Raw genomic sequence first — 17,671 nt, 5'->3', positions numbered from 1 at the left:
CGATTTCCTGAGCATTGCACTGTGGGTAGCTAGCCAATAGTTCCTGCAGTCTCCCCCACCCATTGGAATGCTGGGTTGAGATCCCAGTGCCTGATGAGGCAAAAAACATTGCCGCTGGTGCTTCTGCGTACAGCCTCACCCCTCCCTCCGTGAAAGCAGCAGCAGCCAACCGTTTCGCACCTTTTTTCCTGAGTGAACTGTGCAGACGCCATTCCACGACAAGCATGGACCCTGCTGAGCTCAAGACAGCAATCATGGACGTTTTAAACACCTCGCGCATTCTCGTGCATGCTGAACCAGGACCTTCAAACTGAGGCGAGGAGGAGGCGGATACGGCAGCGCGGCAATGACAGTGATGAGGACGTAGACACAGAATTCTCTCAAACCGCGGGCCCCTGCGCATTGGAGATCCTGCTTGTAATGGGGCAGGTTCTAGCCATGGAACGCCGATTTTGGGCCCGGGAAACAAGCACAGACTGGTGGGACCGCATAGCATTGCAGGTGTGGGATGATTCCCAGTGGCTGTGAAACTTTCGCATGCGTAAGGGCACTTTCATGGAACTTTGTGACTTGCTTTCCCCTGCCCTGAAGCGCCAGAATACAAAGATGAGAGCAGCCCTCACAGTTGAGAAGCGAGTGGCAATAGCCCTCTGGAAGCTTGCAACGCCAGACAGCTACCGGTCAGTTGGGAATCAATTTGGAGTGGGCAAATCTACTGTGGGGGCTGCTGTGATGCAAGTAGCCAAAGCAATCACTAAGCTGCTGCTACGAAAGGTTGTGACTCTGGGAAATGTGCAGGTCATAGTGGATGGCTTTGCTGCAATGGGATTCCCTAACTGCGGTGAGGCGATAGATGGAACCCATATCCCTATCTTGGCACCGGAGCACCAGGGCACCCACTACATAAACCGCAAGGGGTACTTTTCCATGGTGCTGCAAGAACTGGTGGATTACAAGGGACGTTTCACCAACATCCACGTGGGATGGCCGGGAAGGGTTCATGACGCTCGCGTCTTCAGGAACACTACTCTGTTTAAATGGCTGCAGCAAGGGAATTACTTCCCAGACCAGAAAATAACAGTTGGGGATGTTGAAATGCCTGTCGTTATCCTGGGGGACCCAGCCTACCCCTTGATGCCATGGCTCATGAAGCCATACACAGGCAGCCTGGACATTAGTCAGGAGCTGTTCAACTACAGGCTGAGCAAGTGCAGAATGGTGGTAGAATGTGCATTTGGCCATTTAAAGGCGCTCTGGCACACATTACTGACTCGCTCAGACCTCAGCCAAACCAATGTCCCCATTGTTATTGCTGCTTGCTGTGTGCTCCACAATCTCTGTGAGAGTAAGAGGGAGACCTTTATGGCGGGGTGGGAGGCTGAAGCAAATCGCCTGGCCACTGATTACGCACAGCCAGACACCAGGGCGATTAGAAGAGCACACCAGGAAGCAGTGCGCATTAGAGAAGCTTTGAAAACCAGTTTCATCACTGGTTCATCAGTGGCCAGGGTATAGTGTGACTGTTGTGTTTGTTTCTCCTTGATGAACCCCCCCCATTGATTGACTCATTCCCTGTAAGCCAACCTCCCCCACCCCCCGACCCCTCCCCTTCGATCACAGCTTGCTTTCTAAGGAAATAAAGTCACTCTCGTTTAAAAATCATGTATTCTTCTTCTTCTTCTTCTTAAAAAGAGGGAGAGAACTGACAAGGTAGCCCAGGTGGGGTTTGGGAGGAGAATAGTAGGGAAGGAAAAGGCCACTAAAAAAATTTCATAATAATGAGAGCCTTTTGGTTGGGCTGTCCACTGGGGTGGAGTGGGCGGGTGCACAGAGCCCACCCCCACGAGTTCTTACTCGTCTGGCAGGTGAGGAGGCTAAGGAACATGGTGAGGGAGGAGAGTGGTTATACAGGGGCTGCAGCAGCACTCTGTGATCCTGCTGCCGTTCCTGAAGCTCCACCATATGCCAGAGCATGTCAGTTTGATCACACAGCAGCCCCAGAGTTGCATCCCGCCACCGCTGATCTTCCTGCTGCCACCTCTCATCTCGAGCATCTCTCCTCTCATCTCGAGTGTCTCTCCTGTCCTCACGTTCATCCCTCCTGTTCTCACGTTGGTCCCTCCTGTCCTCGCGGTCACTGGCATCTTTCCTGTACTTCGCTACCATGTCCTTCCACTCATTCAGATGAGCTCTTTCATTGCGGGTCACTTCCATGATTTCCGAAAACATTTCTTCTCACATCTTTTTTTTCCGCCGCCTTATCTGAGATAGCCTTCGGGATGGAATAGGGAGGCTTGAAAAATTTGCAGCTACATGAGGGAGAGAAAAAAGGGAGAGAATTATTTAAAAAGATACATTTTAGAGAACAATGGTCATACTCTTTCAGGGTGAACAACACTATTCACCTTACATAGCACATGTGTTTTCACTACAAGGTCGCATTTTGCATCTTAATATTGAGTGCCTGCGGCTTTGGTGTTACAGGTCACAGCCGCAGGTCCGGGCAGCAGAATTTGGCTTGCATGCAGCCATGGTAAGCCATTGTCTTTCGTCTTCTGCAGCCTTCATCTATCCAGAGCCCTCCTTTCCCAAATAGCAAGCAAAGCCCGTTGAGTGCTGCTTCTTTCCTGTTAACGTGCAGCAGCAGAAACCACCCCATGGCTGGTATCATGGAAGCTCACTGCTAAACACCCCCCTTACCCCCGCAACCGCGTGGCTGGTATCATGGAAGATCACTGCTAAACACCCCTCTTTCCCCCCCGCCCCAACCGCATGGCTGGTAGCAGGAAAGATCACTGCTAGCCAAATGCGGAAAAGCTCAGCACCAATCGCGCCCCCCCCCTTTCCCCCCGCTTGGCTACCTGCAGGGAAGGATTTCTTTTAAGCCACAGGCAAACAGCCCAGTAGGAATGGCCATCTCTGTCCCCTTACTTAAATTCCTGAATTTCAACCAGGTTACCATGAACGATATCACTCTTCTGAGGATAACACAGCAAGATAAAGAACGGATGTTGCTTGAATGCCAGCAATCACCGGGACCATACGCAGCTAGGCTTTGTCATGCAATGATACCAGATTACTTGCTACATGCATGGCGTGGTCAAGTGTCCTACCATGGAGGACGGAATAAAGCAGCGCTGCCCAGAAACCTTCTGCAAAGGCTTTTGGAGTACCTCCAGGAGAGCTTCATGGAGATGTCCCTGGAGGATTTCCGCTCCATCCCCAGACATGTTAACAGACTTTTCCAGTAACTGTACTGGCCGCGAATGCATCCCAAGTCCTCAGAGCAAATTAATCATTAAAAAACGCTTGCTTTTAAACCATGTCTTATATTTACAAGGTACACTCACCAGAGGTCCCTTCCATGGCTTCATTGTCTGGGATAGTTGCTTGGGAGGGCTGGGAGGGTAATTCCGTCAGGGTGAGAAAAAGCTCCTGGCTGTTGGGGAGAACAGAGTGCTGTGTGCTCTCTGCAAGCTCGTCGTCCTCTTCCTCCTCTTCATCTTCCCCGTCTGCAGAATCCTCAGCCATGGCTGCGATTACCACCCCCACCTCGGAATCCACGGACAGGGGTGGGGTAGTGGTGGCGGACCCCCCTAGAATTGCATGCAGCTCAGCATAGAAGTGGCATGTTTTTGGCCCTGCCCCGGACTTTCCGTTTGCTTCTTTGGTTTTCTGGTAGGCTTATCTGAGCTCCTTAACTTTCACACGGCACTGCACTGAGTCCCTGGTGTGGCCTCTCTGCATCATGACCTTGGAAATTTTTTCAAATGTTTTTTCATTTCATCTTTTGGAACGAAGCTCTGTTAGCACAGAATCCTCTCCCCATACAGCGATCAGATCCAGTACCTCCCGTGCAGTCCATGCTGGAGCTCTTTTTCGATTATCAGGAGACTGCATTGTTACCTGTGCTGATGAGCTCTGCGTGGTCACCTGTGCTGGTGAGCTCTCCATGCTGGCCAAACAGGAAATGAAATTCAAAAGTTCGCGGGGCTTTTCCTGTCTACCTGGCCAGTGCATCTGAGTTCAGATGGCTTTCCAGAGCGGTCACAATGGTGCACTGTGGGATAGCTCTCGGAGGCCAATACCGTCGAATTGCGGCCACACTAACCCTAATCCAACATGGCAATACCGATTTCAGCGCTACTCCCCTCGTCGGGGAGGAGTACAGAAATCGGTTTTAAGAGCCCTTTATATCGATATAAAGGGCTTCGTTGTGTGGATGGGTGCAGCGTAAAATCGGTTTAACGCTGCTAAATTCGGTATAAACGCGTAGTGTAGACCAGGCCTCAGGCTAGTCTCCTGAGCTCAGATCCAAGGGGCTGGGAGGTCTTAAGAGGCTGAGCTGAAGTATCAGTACTGCTCTTTTTAATGTGCTTGCTTAAGCTCTGCTAGCGTATGTCTGTTCACTCAGGCTGGGAGGCTCAATCCCATGGCCCTAGTGACTTGAAACATTTGAAAGTTTGCATAAAATGTCTTGCTTTCGGATACCTGTCTGAATTGAACCTCAGAGATCCATGAAGTTAGCTCATCGGTGATAAAATACATTTCAAAAGCTTCACAAAGGACATGTTTTAGAATAAAATACTGGACATATTTCCACACCTTCTGTCATAAACAGATAGTTAAGGGTTAATGCCTCTTTTACCTGTAAAGGGTTAAGAAGTTCACCTAGCCTAGCTGACACCTGACCAGAGGAACCAATGGGGGAACAAGATGTTTCAAAAGGAAGGAGGGAAGTTTCCTTTGTTTAGTCAGTTTCAGTTTCAGCCAGAGTGAAAAGATCAAGGAACAAGCCTCTTATCAGAGTAGTAAGTTTTAGAAAGGAATAAATAGGTTTATGTTTATTTTCTTTTGTGACTTGTCTTGGTGCCATTAAGGGAATTATCAAATTGTGTAGTCTTGTGTGTATTAAGATTTTTGCCCAGGGGAACATCCTGTGTTTTCAATCTATTGTCTGTGAGATTAGCTGATATGCTGTCCCCCAGAGGTTTTTTTCTTCTTTCTTTTACCTTTCTTTTCTTTAATTAAAAGACTTCTTTTTAAGAACTTGATTGATTTTTTCCCTGTTGTTTTTTTTTAGATCCAAGGGAATTGGATCTGGACTCACCAGGGATTGGTGGGGAGGAAAAGGGAGGAGGAAGGAGTAATTCTTCCTTGTTTTTGAGATCAAAGGGAATTGGATCTGGACTCACCAGGAAATTGGTGGAGGTGTCTCTCAAGGCTACCCAGGAAGGGGAAGGTTTTTTTGGGGGGAAGGGCATGATCAGGGGGAGGGATAGCTCAGTGGTTTGAGCATTGGCCTGCTAAACCCAGCATTATGAGTTCAATCCTTGAGGGGGCCACTTAGGGATCTGGGGCAAAAATTGGTCCTGCTAGTGAAGTCAGGGGGCTGGACTCAATGACCTACCAAGGTCCCTTCCAGTTCTAGGAGATTGGTATATCTCCAATTATTAGGTACTCCGAAATTCTGGATGGTGGCAGCAAGACCAGATCTAAGCTGATAATTAAGCTTAGAAGTGTCCATGCAGGTCCCCACATCTGTACCCTAAAGTTCAGAGTGGGGGTGAGACCTATGACACCTTCATTTCATGTTCACACTCAATATGTATTGGATGCTATCACAGTAATACATAATTGCATATATGCTCTTTGATACTTTCTACCCTCTGTTACACCCATCTATCTCCTAATTATACCCTAAGCTAACTGGGTGTAAGAGAATACTCGCTATTTATGTAGAGTATTGTTAACATTATGTTAAAATTCTAGGTAAAATATTTTAAAGGTGTAATTAAGTCACAAAATGTGATTGACAGTTTTCTGTGTTTCTACTAGTTGAAGTGTATTTGAGACATATGCCTGGGTCCTGCTGACTCAGCAAATTATTCATTAGATACCAAGAGTGCAGTAATTGATTCAAAGGCAATAAAAAAGTGAAGCCAATACACTGGATAAAGTAGTTAGATACTCACATTTTCTCCCTTGTCACCCTTACTGCCTTTCTGACCTGGTTCACCAATTTCACCCTGTAATTGAAAGCCAGAAGTTACGTTCCTTCTTTAGAATGGCCTACTTCCTAACTGCACTCAATAACACTGTATCTTTAAACGTCACCTTTAACATGATTATGCTGCCTGTTTTACGTTGCAGTTTCAAGTGTGAAGGCCTAAGGGGAACAGTTTTGCATGGATCAATCACATTGGTATGACAGATTAATCCAGATATTGATTGGCATGCTGCAAAATGCAACATGACCTCCCTTTGACGTATACTACAACTGGGTTATAAATAAAGGAACTGTTTTTTCTCACGTTAGCTTCAATATGAACTGATAATGAAAATACCTTGATTTATAGACTAATCTAATTACACATGACTGAACAACTGCTTCTCATTGTTGTGAATGGTATTTCAACACCTCAACTAGACTCAAATTACCCAGTAAACATCTAAGAAAGTTTTATTTGGTTTAGCACAATAATAAAAGATAGTTTGTGTGATTTAACATAAGGACTCTCTGTGGGTTCATAGATTCCAAGGCCAGCAGGGACCATTGTGATCATCTGTATAACACAGGCCATAGAATTTCCCCCAAATAATTCCTAGAGCATAAAAATTCCTAGTTAAATAATAACACAAATAACACAGCCATGTACTACAAATGTAAACCTCAAAGTATTTCTATGTGTGTTAGTGAAGCTAGTTAAAACTGTGATGGGTTTCAAAGAATAATACTAGACCAAATCTAAGTTGAATCCTGAGAGGTGCTGAGAACCCTCAACTCTTCTTGGAGTCAGTGAGCCCAGGAAGAATTAGTCTCTTTGTTTTTATGCTCTCAATACTTAATGCTGAGGCCCTATTCCACCATCAACAAGATTAAAAGACTATGCTTTATTGGGAATGTTTTATATTTCTCATTCACTAAGCCGATTTTTTTTTAAATAGGCAAAAATAAATTTTAACATCATGTATCCTGATTTGTTTTGCTACAGTTTCAACCTCACTTCTCTACTGGTAGAAATCTTAAATTGTCTACTGTTTCTTGGACACAGATCCTGATCCCCTATTACTCCGATGTCTGACTTTAAAAAAAAAAAAAGTGATGTTTAGCCACAGTGTCTAATGTGATGACAGCTACAGCAAGTCCATTTTGTGTATAAATCATCACACAGGCAGACAAATGCAAACAATAAGGACTGACCTTGTCACCATCTTCTCCAGGAGAACCACCAGGACCAGCAGGACCTGGAAGACCTACAGGACCCTGTACTCCATCTCGTCCAGCTGGACCTTGAGGACCTTTTTCACCCTGAAGAAAGAAAAATCATCTGTATTTCTCACAAGAGAATAATTAAGAATTTTGTACAATTAATTCATACTTCATCAACCAATATGCAAATCGTTATATAGCAACATGCAAAGATGTCTGACTGAAATCCCTTTCTTTTATATGGTGGCCTTCATCACATTCACACAATCACAATAAAAAAGATCAAATGAATACCTCTCACAAACATTAGAAAGACAAGGTGGGTGAGGTAATATCTGTTATTGGGGCAACTTCCATTGGTGAGATAGACAAGCTTTCACAGAGCTCGTCTTCAGGTAACTGAAGAAGAGGTCTCTCTATCTCTCAAGTTGGCCCCATAAAATATATGACCTCACCCTCCTTGTCTTTAAGATCCTGGTCCAAACATGGTTACAACAACACTGCATCTCACAAACACTGTCACATTTCCTGATACCAACTCCATACCTTACATGATTATAAAAGAGTAACACTGGAGGTCAATTTAGCACGTATGTCTAATCATTCCTTTTCCAAACAACCCATTTCAATGAATGATAATTAATTGTCTTTACATTTTGTGCTAGAACAATTAACCATGTTTAAAAGCTGTCCTCAAACAATTATTCACATATAGGGAGATTCTCAGTACTACTACTTTAGGAGACTGGTCATGAGGGCAGGGGACTGGACTCGATGACCTCTCGAGGTCCCTTCCAGTTCTAGAATCTATGAATCTATGAATCTACCCTTGCTGGGTATTTTCCTGGCATGGAGGAATTCCCAATTGGTATGTAGCTGGAAGAGAAAGTTTCCACACCACTTTGCCCCCAATCTCCAGTGCAAGGACTATATTGGGTGCAAGGAAGGATAAGCTGAAGGCAAGGGTGGAGGTGTATAATAAACTGTACCTATCCAGGGCTGACAGATGGTTTCTTGGCAACCATTGTTATCTGACACATGTTAGAACTGTTCCTAAGCTGCTCTAACCTGCACCTGGGACTTGGGAGAAAATCAGGGAGCCATAACTGGCTTCCTGACAACCCAACTACCTCTGTTTCAAGTGGAAGCTAAATGCAGCAGAGAATCTGGTCCCTAAGTTCCTCTGTGCACTACTGTCCAACAGAACTTGTAAATAACTAAATTATTAATAGTACAAATCAGCAGAAATCACAACCAGCTTCTTCATAATGTAGCCCCTTAATAAGACAATGAAGGCTGACTGTGTATGCATGTAATATTAAATGGCTAAATTCCACTCTGAGTTGAAATAGGGGGTATTTTATGCTAAATCAGGACCAGGACTAGGCAAATATACAAATGTTGAGGTTTAAATATTAAGATACAGTTCTATGAAGCCTGAATTCAGCATGATGTCATTGTTATAACATAAACTCAGAAGAGTCTATACTCTCACACCAAGTTATTGGCAAATGGGCTTCTTTTAGCAGTTGCTGGCTTTCTCCTTCACCCTTCCTCTGGGGCACAGAGTCCAGACCATGGGTCTTTTGGGATAACTTACAGGAAAGTTCCTTTCCAGGCTCTAGAGGTGAACCCCAGAGTTCTGTGTATGGTGCAACCCAAATGACTGCCAAACTCATCCTGACATTTTCTATTTCAGTTTGATATTTAAACTCACCATGTTCCAGTCCTCTAGAATTTTTCTCCATAAGGCTGGCCAAACTATAATAGGGACCCATATATGTGAAACTGTAAAGCTCATAACTTTATATCACATGGCAGTTAATATGTGGTTGTGTGAGTAACTCTGTTAACAACTATTTCACATTTTCAAAATGGCTCTTGAGATGGTCAGGTGAAAAAAGAGGGAGATGACAGCAAATAAGAATAGAAATGATACCAAAGGAGCAATAACAAACAAACAATAATAATAATTCTGGTGAGCAGTGTGCTTTATGTGCCTAAAATAAAAGCAGGCTGAGAGTCTGAAAAAATGAGTAGTCAGGTATTCATCGATGATCACATCAAAGACTAAAAAAGTACCAGAAAGGCACCAATTGCTGAGAAAGAACATACTGAAAAATAGGAGTGAATGGTAATGAAATCTGATAACAAAGTGAGAAATAAATTTGCACTTCAATATGCAGAAGCAGGTTAAAAATTTGAATCAAAATTACAATTTGGCAAAATATTTTTGAATGGATTCTGCCACCTTTGTACTAATAATGATTCAGCCTTGTTGAACTCGTCCTCCTAGGTATTATAATGTGCAAAAATATAAATGTTGTCATCCAGTTTAATTTATTTTGCAATTTTCTATATTATAAATATAAAAGGAGTAGGGCAGGTGTGCTGGGCACATATGCAATAGGAAGGTCCTGCAGTGTGAACAGCTAAAGTTCTTGAATGAAAATTAATAATTTCTGTACTGTAACAGTCTTATGTTCCATCTCCTTGGAATTACTTACAGGAGCACCCTTCTCTCCTGCTGGGCCTGGAGGACCTTGAGGACCTGGACGGCCCGGTAGACCAATAGGGCCAGCAGTTCCTGCTGATCCACGTTCACCTGGAGAACCCTGGAAGGAAAAAAAATACTAAGTATGCAGAGAATTCTAATGTTGTCCATGTAAGCTTCTCACTGTTCTTCAGCTTCCAAGCATAAACTTCCATCCTTCAATCGGACTTGACGCGGATGGGTATTCTCAAAGCCAACTGCCCACTACTAATGGGATTTCATGGATTCAGATCATACATGGTATTTATATTCTAAAGAATATTTAGATAAGATTTTGCCATCTACCTGAGTGTGCAATAGTGCCCAATGGTGCCCATTTGGGCTCAAACATTTGACTGTAATCGATGAGAAATGGCAATAGCCATTCTGAAGTTTGTTGAGCATCATCTGTGTTAGAAATAGTGGAAGATTTCCTGGCAATGGTCATGGTCACTTTGACTTCATCAACACAAATGCCTTTGTGGATCCTGGTCATATAGTTTAGGAGGCCTAACATTGATCTGAGATGACTTGCTTTTATTCTGACTAATATTAGATTTGCAATAACTGTTGTAATAAACTCAAGATCCAAGGATAAATGCCGCCAGGAAATATCTCAGCATTAATATTTCCAGGAATAAGGTATAGTTAGAATGTAGCATAGGTTCATGTCATGCTAGCCCTTTAGGAAAAAAGAATGTGGTGAGAGAATGTGTCATGCTAATAGCACTAGGATTAGTGGCAATTAGGACAGAGGTGGAAGCCGTGATGGTGTCCATAGTGCAGGTGGCAATCATTGCATTGTTAATGGCAACAGCAATTATGACTGTAGGGGATAAAGAGTGCTAGTGCTTCTCACACCTAGCCCTTCCCATCCCCCCAAATGTGACCTCATAGAGGATACTGGTTCAAAAATGTTGGCTTCAGTTGTTGATCAGATATGCATAGGTGAGTGGACATCAGTATGACTTTCCATCAGCATTTTCCCAGTCCTTTGGCTTAGAATTACATTAATCACTGCTATTTCTGACTACTGGTTGTTTTCATGGCCAAAAAGTTCAGAATGGACATTGAGTCCTTCCACCGTGAAACGTTTTTGTTTTTTAAATAAAACTCTAACAACAACTAGTAGAGTAGCAGCACTTATTAACCTTGTCTCACAGCCATTATCCAAACTGTAAAAGGTGGGTTAGCCTTACTAGTTAGCTTGATAGTTGTATTAAACTAAAATGGAAAAAGTTGAAAAGCAAATGCCCAAACATATTTGAAATGGTCATTGCCAGGAATTGCAGACTCAGTTAAACACTGCGTATTTTTCTCCCCAAAAATCAGCTTTCACTTTAGAACTCTTGTCTCTAAATGAAGAATTTGTTCTAGGATTTTTTAAATCTCTAAATCTTTTGCCCAATACAAAGGATGTGTATTGCTATTCAGTGAAAGCCCGAGTACTAGATTCAGTGTGTGCGGATGCTGAATGCTGAAAGGTTTAATCCTAAAGTCCATACTCAGTTCTTACTCAGGCCAATCTCAGTTTAGTACAAAGTCCCTTTCACAAGTAGCCCTTCCTGCTTGAGTTAGTAGTATTTTGGAACAGACCCTGGGGCTGTAATATGGTTCATCATTTTTTGTAGGAAATTGCTTGTTTTTTGATGTAAAGAAACTTATTACCCTGATAAATGAATACATACTGCATAGTAACATAGGGCAGAATTGTGAAGGCTAAATATTTCAGGAACTAGCTCACCATTATGAATTAATTTGATCATACATTATGCTGTGTGCAGAAGCCATGGGGCTCTGTATGGGATAGCAGTCTGTCTGTGTAGAACCCAATTGACTTCAAAGTATTATATGAAGTCCTATTGAATTCAAAGCACTGCACAATGCAGGATTGGATTCCACTATTTAAGATCAACACAAAAGTGGATAAAAGTCTATTACCAAAAATGTTTAAAAAAAATGCCCAGGCAGGCTTGTCAGAAATATATTAATTTTATACAGAAAATAATGACAGAAGAGTTGGTTTTGCTCTATGCTGAAATACCTCACTTCTAAGGATTTAAAAATATCTGGATCATATTACTGTCTTTTGTGTATACTCTAACATCTTTTAAGTCCAATCATTCTGAGGCTACTGAAGCATCCATAAGTTAAAATAATGTTCTTAATGTCCTGGCTGACTCTGCACTTTGTAGCAGCACAGGTGTTGTGTAGTGCTTATGGACTTTCAACAACAGGCTGAGCTCTCCTTTAAATATGTCAGCCAGGCACAGAGCCAAGATTTGTGACCTTTCAGAAGCTGAGCAGGACTTGGATCTTTTCTGCTGGATTGAGCTGCCTAGAAAAAATGTGTATATAAAAACCCTCAGTACTTCACAAATAGAGAGAGCCTGCTCGGATGGACTAATTGGGAAAATTCTGATTTTTTTCTGTCATATTTATGCTCATTCTAAATGGACAGATATCAATTAGTCTTGCCCAGGGATGGAAGGGGAGAGAAGAAGCAGAGAGATCTGATTCTACCTGCCAGTTCCAAAAAGGGAGCAGAAGTGGTGAGGAGCATTCAGAGAATGCCAGGATAATATGGATTAGCCAATAGCACAATCCCATCCAAATCAATGGAATCCTATATAGCTCATATTTTGATGTTGGTAGACAACCGTTCAGTAACTGGGTTGAAACCATCAACTACTTTACATATCAACAAACAGTAGTGATTGTAAATCCTTTTCGCCAGCTGGGCTGGTCTCAAATCATGACCCACTGGTAAGATGCTCCATATCCCATTACCAAACCAATGAATTGTCCTGTTCCGTCAAATTTACAAATTCCTGGTGTTAAGAGCCAGAAAAGCACAGCAACAAAATTCAGCTGTGACCCCTCTAAAATTTTAGCTTGGCTGGCTGTGAGCTAAAGAACTTGCCTTAACACTAAGACATCTATGACACTCCCAATAGAGTTCCTGACAGCACTTTAAAAATATAGGGCCAGATTCTACACAATGTGTTGGCAGAGAGTTGGGAAGGAACAACCCCACCCCTTGTATCTTCCACATAGAGACTGGCCTGTTTCCTCCGGTGCCACCATAGTATTGAGAGCTTTCAAGGAGTCTGGAAATGGCACCATGCCAACTCCATGCCCAGACAGCTGAGCTGGACAGAGAGGCTGGTGTATGCTGCACCTTCTTCAATGCTGGTACAAGAGTGTGTGGCTGAGAAATTCTAGGAGGAAGGAGGAACTCTGGCTTTGCAAGCCTCTATTCCTCCGTCAGGTGCTGTGCTTCTCCTCTCTATCCCTTTCAGTGTGAACAGTGCATAGGGCTGAATCTAGCCAAAGGTAAAGGAGCGAAGGATAATATAAACCCTTCTCTGGAAGAACAGATAGAGTATATGGCCAGTAGAAAAGGAATATTTCCTCCAGAGAATCACAATAAGGTTCTACAACTGCAGAGCACAAGAACAAGAAGATTCTGTGGACTAACAGCGATGGTAACTATATTGTATTAGTTAAGTCCTTTTTCAGTGGAATTGATATTAGCTTTAGTTTTTTTAACAACAAATACAGCATCTGAACATTTTTTCAGCTGCAAAAGTTAAAATTATTTTGCTTATTAAAGTTAGGTTTAATTTTGTAAGAGGTAAATAATCTTCAAAACTAAATTATGGGATGTTTAAAACTACACATTATATAAACTGAAGGACAATAACTCATGTGTAGATCTTGATAGGATTTTTTCAATGATCATTTAAAAAAGTTAGTCTATAGATAGATAAAATGTTATTTATACTTTCATTAAAAGAATAGATAAAAGTAAGGTCCAGAACATTTTAAAAATTTGCATAATTAATACAAAGCATAGCCTGGGTTAATTGCTCAATATATCTTTTCTGATACTACTATAAGAAATCTGAAGGGGAAAAATCTAATGGGTTTAATTTGAAGCATAAATAGTTCTCTGAAAAATAATTGAATAATTTAATTTCAAAATGTCTATTCATCACATGCTATTTGTGTCACTAATAAATTATGTCAGGAATACAGCTACAATATTCTGCAAGACCTTCATCATGTTGCTTAGTTGCTTGGTTTCTGTGCCTTGCTTGTAACCTGTTTCCATTTTTTTAATTATATTAAATAAGGTCATTCTTTTAATATGTAAGAGGAAGGTTTAAAAATAAGAAACAGATAATTGTGATATGCATAAATAAGGTTTTAAAACAGAGTTATGTGGCCTCTAGCAAGCCTTAAAAATATCTTATAGCCCTTAGAACACTGGGGTCAAGCATATGCATTTATAAAATGACTCCCACAAAAGCTCTGATCAGATCCTATCCTGTATCAGCTGCTCCAGTCCCCCAAATACCTCAACTCTTCTTTCAATGCCTGAACCTGCCCCGAAAAGCACCCCATTCCCCCAGAGGCATCCTGATCCCTTTTCACCCAATATCAGCAAGCGTCAGGAGATGCTCTCTCTCCCACTCTGGAGCCCTCTGAAACATTTTCATTGCTGCCAATGGACAAGCACCTGATTCTACTTCTTTTCTCTAACTGCCAACTTTGACAAATATCCCAGTACCTACCTCCGTCTGCAGAACCCTCCTGATAGGCTGCATTAGAAGTGGCCAGTTCTAACAGGCTAACTGCTGAAACCCACTCACAAGACACCCAACCCAATGATCCTCAGCTGCCAACACTTTTTGGTACCACTCTCCTCTGAGGCCACATGCAGACCTCATTAGATGGCACCCAGTTTCTGGATGTAATTTAGGTAATGGTCTAAAGGCTGAGCATCAAAGTTGGTGAAATTAATTCAGTGCAAGGTCCTCCACTCTATTTAAGTCCTGAAGTAGGGTTGGGAACTCAATGGAAGTAGCTCAAAGATGTGCCTGTGCATATACTATTTGCCCGGGTAAGGGTTAACATGGCAGCCCTGAATAAGGAGAATGAGAAGCTACAATGAGGAAAAGTCTGCAGAGCCATATTTATATGAATTAATTGGCCCTAACACCCATACAACTGGTGCAGAGGGGCTATGGGTTCTATTCTAGCTGATAAACTTGAATGGTAGATGTGGGAAGATGCGCAGTAACCTTGCACTCTGGGTCTTGGATTGGGAGTGGTAAATTTCACTTCTCTAACCCCTCCTCCCACAGTCTCAGAGCTTGGCTCAGTGTAGGTGAAATGAATTTCATCCTCCGCAACTACCTCAAAATGAAGAAAATGCTTTCAGAACCCAGGGCTAAGATTTTTTAAAACAGGAGTCTGAACTGAGGCTCCTAAATCCTTATCTTGACACCTTCAGAAGGTATGGTGAGCAATTAACAGCTGCTGCCAGTGAATAGCATAGGAGCTTAGCTTTACTCCTCAAGTCTAGCCATTGTAAATACAGCTGAATGGAACTCATTGATCTGTGGTTTGTGGTGTCTTGTAATAGGATATAGAATAATAGAAGCTAACTTTGTGACTAGGAGTTCTCTTTCTCTCTGTGAAATTTTGATTTTATTTTAAATATTACAATGAGATCCTTGTATAACTCCTTGCATTGTGAAGTCTGTGCCTTGCTTAAAATACTAATAGGGAAGATAAATAAGCTGCATGCTGAAGTTTGTAAATGAAAAAAATATTGAGTGGGAATGCGGACTTACTGGAGACTGAAAAGTTATAGAGCTTTCCTCTGCTTTTAAATTGCTATATCCACACACTTCTACAGCATCTTTTTACCCTTCATCTTTTAAATAATGTAGATCTTTCACTTGAGGACTGCTGAAGATCTTTTTGCTACAACAGCATCTCTCCTTAACTTCTTAGCTTGGCTCTTGTGCAGTGGTCTATTACACTTTAAAGCAAATGCTATTCTCCCATACCTGGTCTAATGAGACTGGAAGTGCCATGGTACATGCTAGAATGAATAAGTTATGGCAACTGCACCAGGAGGATGCCTTGATACTCTGAATATGCCTCATCTTTTCAATATTCTAATAACTAAGCACGACTGAGCCTTGCTAGCTCTTGGACAGGTATCCTGTGATTCCACATTGTTTTCTTCTCTGTCAGTCCAATTCTGTTTCTCTTACCCATGCTGAATGGTATTCTCTCCGGAAGAAAACCTACTGATTTCTCTGGCACTACTGTTACAATAAGGTCTATATGGAGAAGGGTGGCAGAACAGGGTACTATGATGACAGTGGCTGCTCCAAATCTTTTTACATATTGTCTTTAAGAAGATTTTATTTTGAAAGATTGTTCGGACAGTATTTGTACAGGGATCATACACATTTGTATCCTGCCAGGTGAGCAAATGATGATTCTTTGCATGGTTATCCTGGCAACCTGAATGTGATTCCTACTGCTATTATTTTGATTCCTCAGGCTTCAATGAATATAACAATAAACATTCGCTAGCCTGCAGCCATACCACTATGGTCTGTGATCTTGTCAGATATCATAATCTAAACACATTTAGATCTGCTCAGTTCTAGACTGTGACATTACTGGGGGGAAAAAAACTGTTTTGTTTTTTAAACACACCAGATGGCAGCCACTGTGCTGGTATCTATAGAACCTGTTCATGGAATTCTGGTAGCTCTTCTACCCTGTCCACCCCACAGCCATCTTTTACAGTTATTTTGCATACATTTATCTTTACTACTCTTACTAGATTTTCATTTCACAAAAGTTAGGCATGTCAGTGTATGGATTCTGCCCATTAGCGGGGATAGGTGTCCTAAAGATATTGACTTTGTTTCCTCCTCTCACTTTTCTGGGGAAGAAGCTGAGATGAGATTATTCCATTATAGCCTCAGGCAAGAGATGAGTGCCTGAGAGTTAAAGTAAGAATCTGCTTTTACAGCCTTGATATTACATAGATGGACACATAGGCCCAATTAAGAAAAGCATTTAGGCATGTGCATAAGTCCATCCCTAACCAGCAAAGCACTCAAATTCTTGCATAATGTTAAGGAAACATTTAAATCCCGATGAAGTCAAATCCTACCTAAATCAATTGGGACTTTAAGCACATGAGTAAAAAGGTACAGATTGCTGAATCAGGGTTATAGAGAGTATAATACTATTGCACATGTGTGAATATGTAATGGAAGGATACAATGGGGCAGAAAGACAATTGCTCTAAGAATATAAGCTCTGAATTTCTTGACTCTTGTGTGGTCAATTTACCATGATGCTAACATTATTTCTGCATAGAATATGAGATGGGTGTGACTAATGTGATCCTGGATATGGTTTGTTTTTTGCAAAATATAAAAGTTAAAAGTTGTGCAGGGATCATATTAGATGATTGTAATGGTTTCCTGGTCTTTATCAAATCTATCAACCTTCTCCTCCTCCAGTTCTCTGTGCTTTCTCCAATTCTCCCTTCTTCACCTTTTCCATTCTTCCTTTCTCTTCTTTCATTCTGCTGCTTTATGTAATAGTCTCATTATCCTACCAAGCACACTCTTCTTCATCTTAATCCCCTTCGAAACCCATCTCCTTGAACCCTCACCTCTTTTCATTTTATCATTACTCATTCTTTTACCTTTTCCTTTATTGAATGGGTGTGTGAACTGTAATCTCATTAATGAATGTGCCTTTATCTGTTTCTTTTTGTGAAGTGCCATGCAATATAAAGCACTTGTATACATATTTTGTCATAGTAACAATATTTTTTCTTAGCACATTTATTTAACATGAGCAGCCTCATGACTGAAATTATTATCAGATAGAGGCAGATAGCACTGACTTTGGCAACATAACTAACTGGGTAGCCCATATCTGACTGGTTCAGTATATGACCTAGACATCCAGTACCCAAATGTGCTAATGAGGAATGACTGCCTGAATTTCCAAAGAGCTTTCTCTCATCAGCATTCAGCATGCCTTGCAGCAGCATGAAAAAGGGAGGAGGAACACCACCAATTAGAAGA

General features: G+C 41.9%; 1 protein-coding gene across 7 annotated transcripts in view; it reads right to left on the bottom strand.

Moving 5' to 3' along the window:
• The window catches only part of COL11A1 (collagen type XI alpha 1 chain), a 237,297-nt gene that overhangs the window by 70,667 nt on the left and 148,959 nt on the right, over positions 1–17,671 (bottom strand). For all 7 annotated transcript variants that reach the window (XM_039483995.1, XM_039483989.1, XM_039483992.1 and 4 more), the window contains 3 exons: positions 9,721–9,828; positions 7,205–7,312; positions 5,976–6,029 (listed from right to left, as the gene is read on the bottom strand). In XM_039483995.1, the coding sequence (XP_039339929.1) occupies positions 5,976–6,029; positions 7,205–7,312; positions 9,721–9,828 (270 nt within the window). The remainder of the gene's footprint in view (positions 1–5,975; positions 6,030–7,204; positions 7,313–9,720; positions 9,829–17,671) is intronic.

Source organism: Mauremys reevesii, linkage group 8 (genome assembly GCF_016161935.1).
Source record: "Mauremys reevesii isolate NIE-2019 linkage group 8, ASM1616193v1, whole genome shotgun sequence".
Taxonomy (NCBI): domain Eukaryota; kingdom Metazoa; phylum Chordata; order Testudines; family Geoemydidae; genus Mauremys; species Mauremys reevesii.
This window is presented reverse-complemented; position numbering and strand designations above follow the sequence as displayed.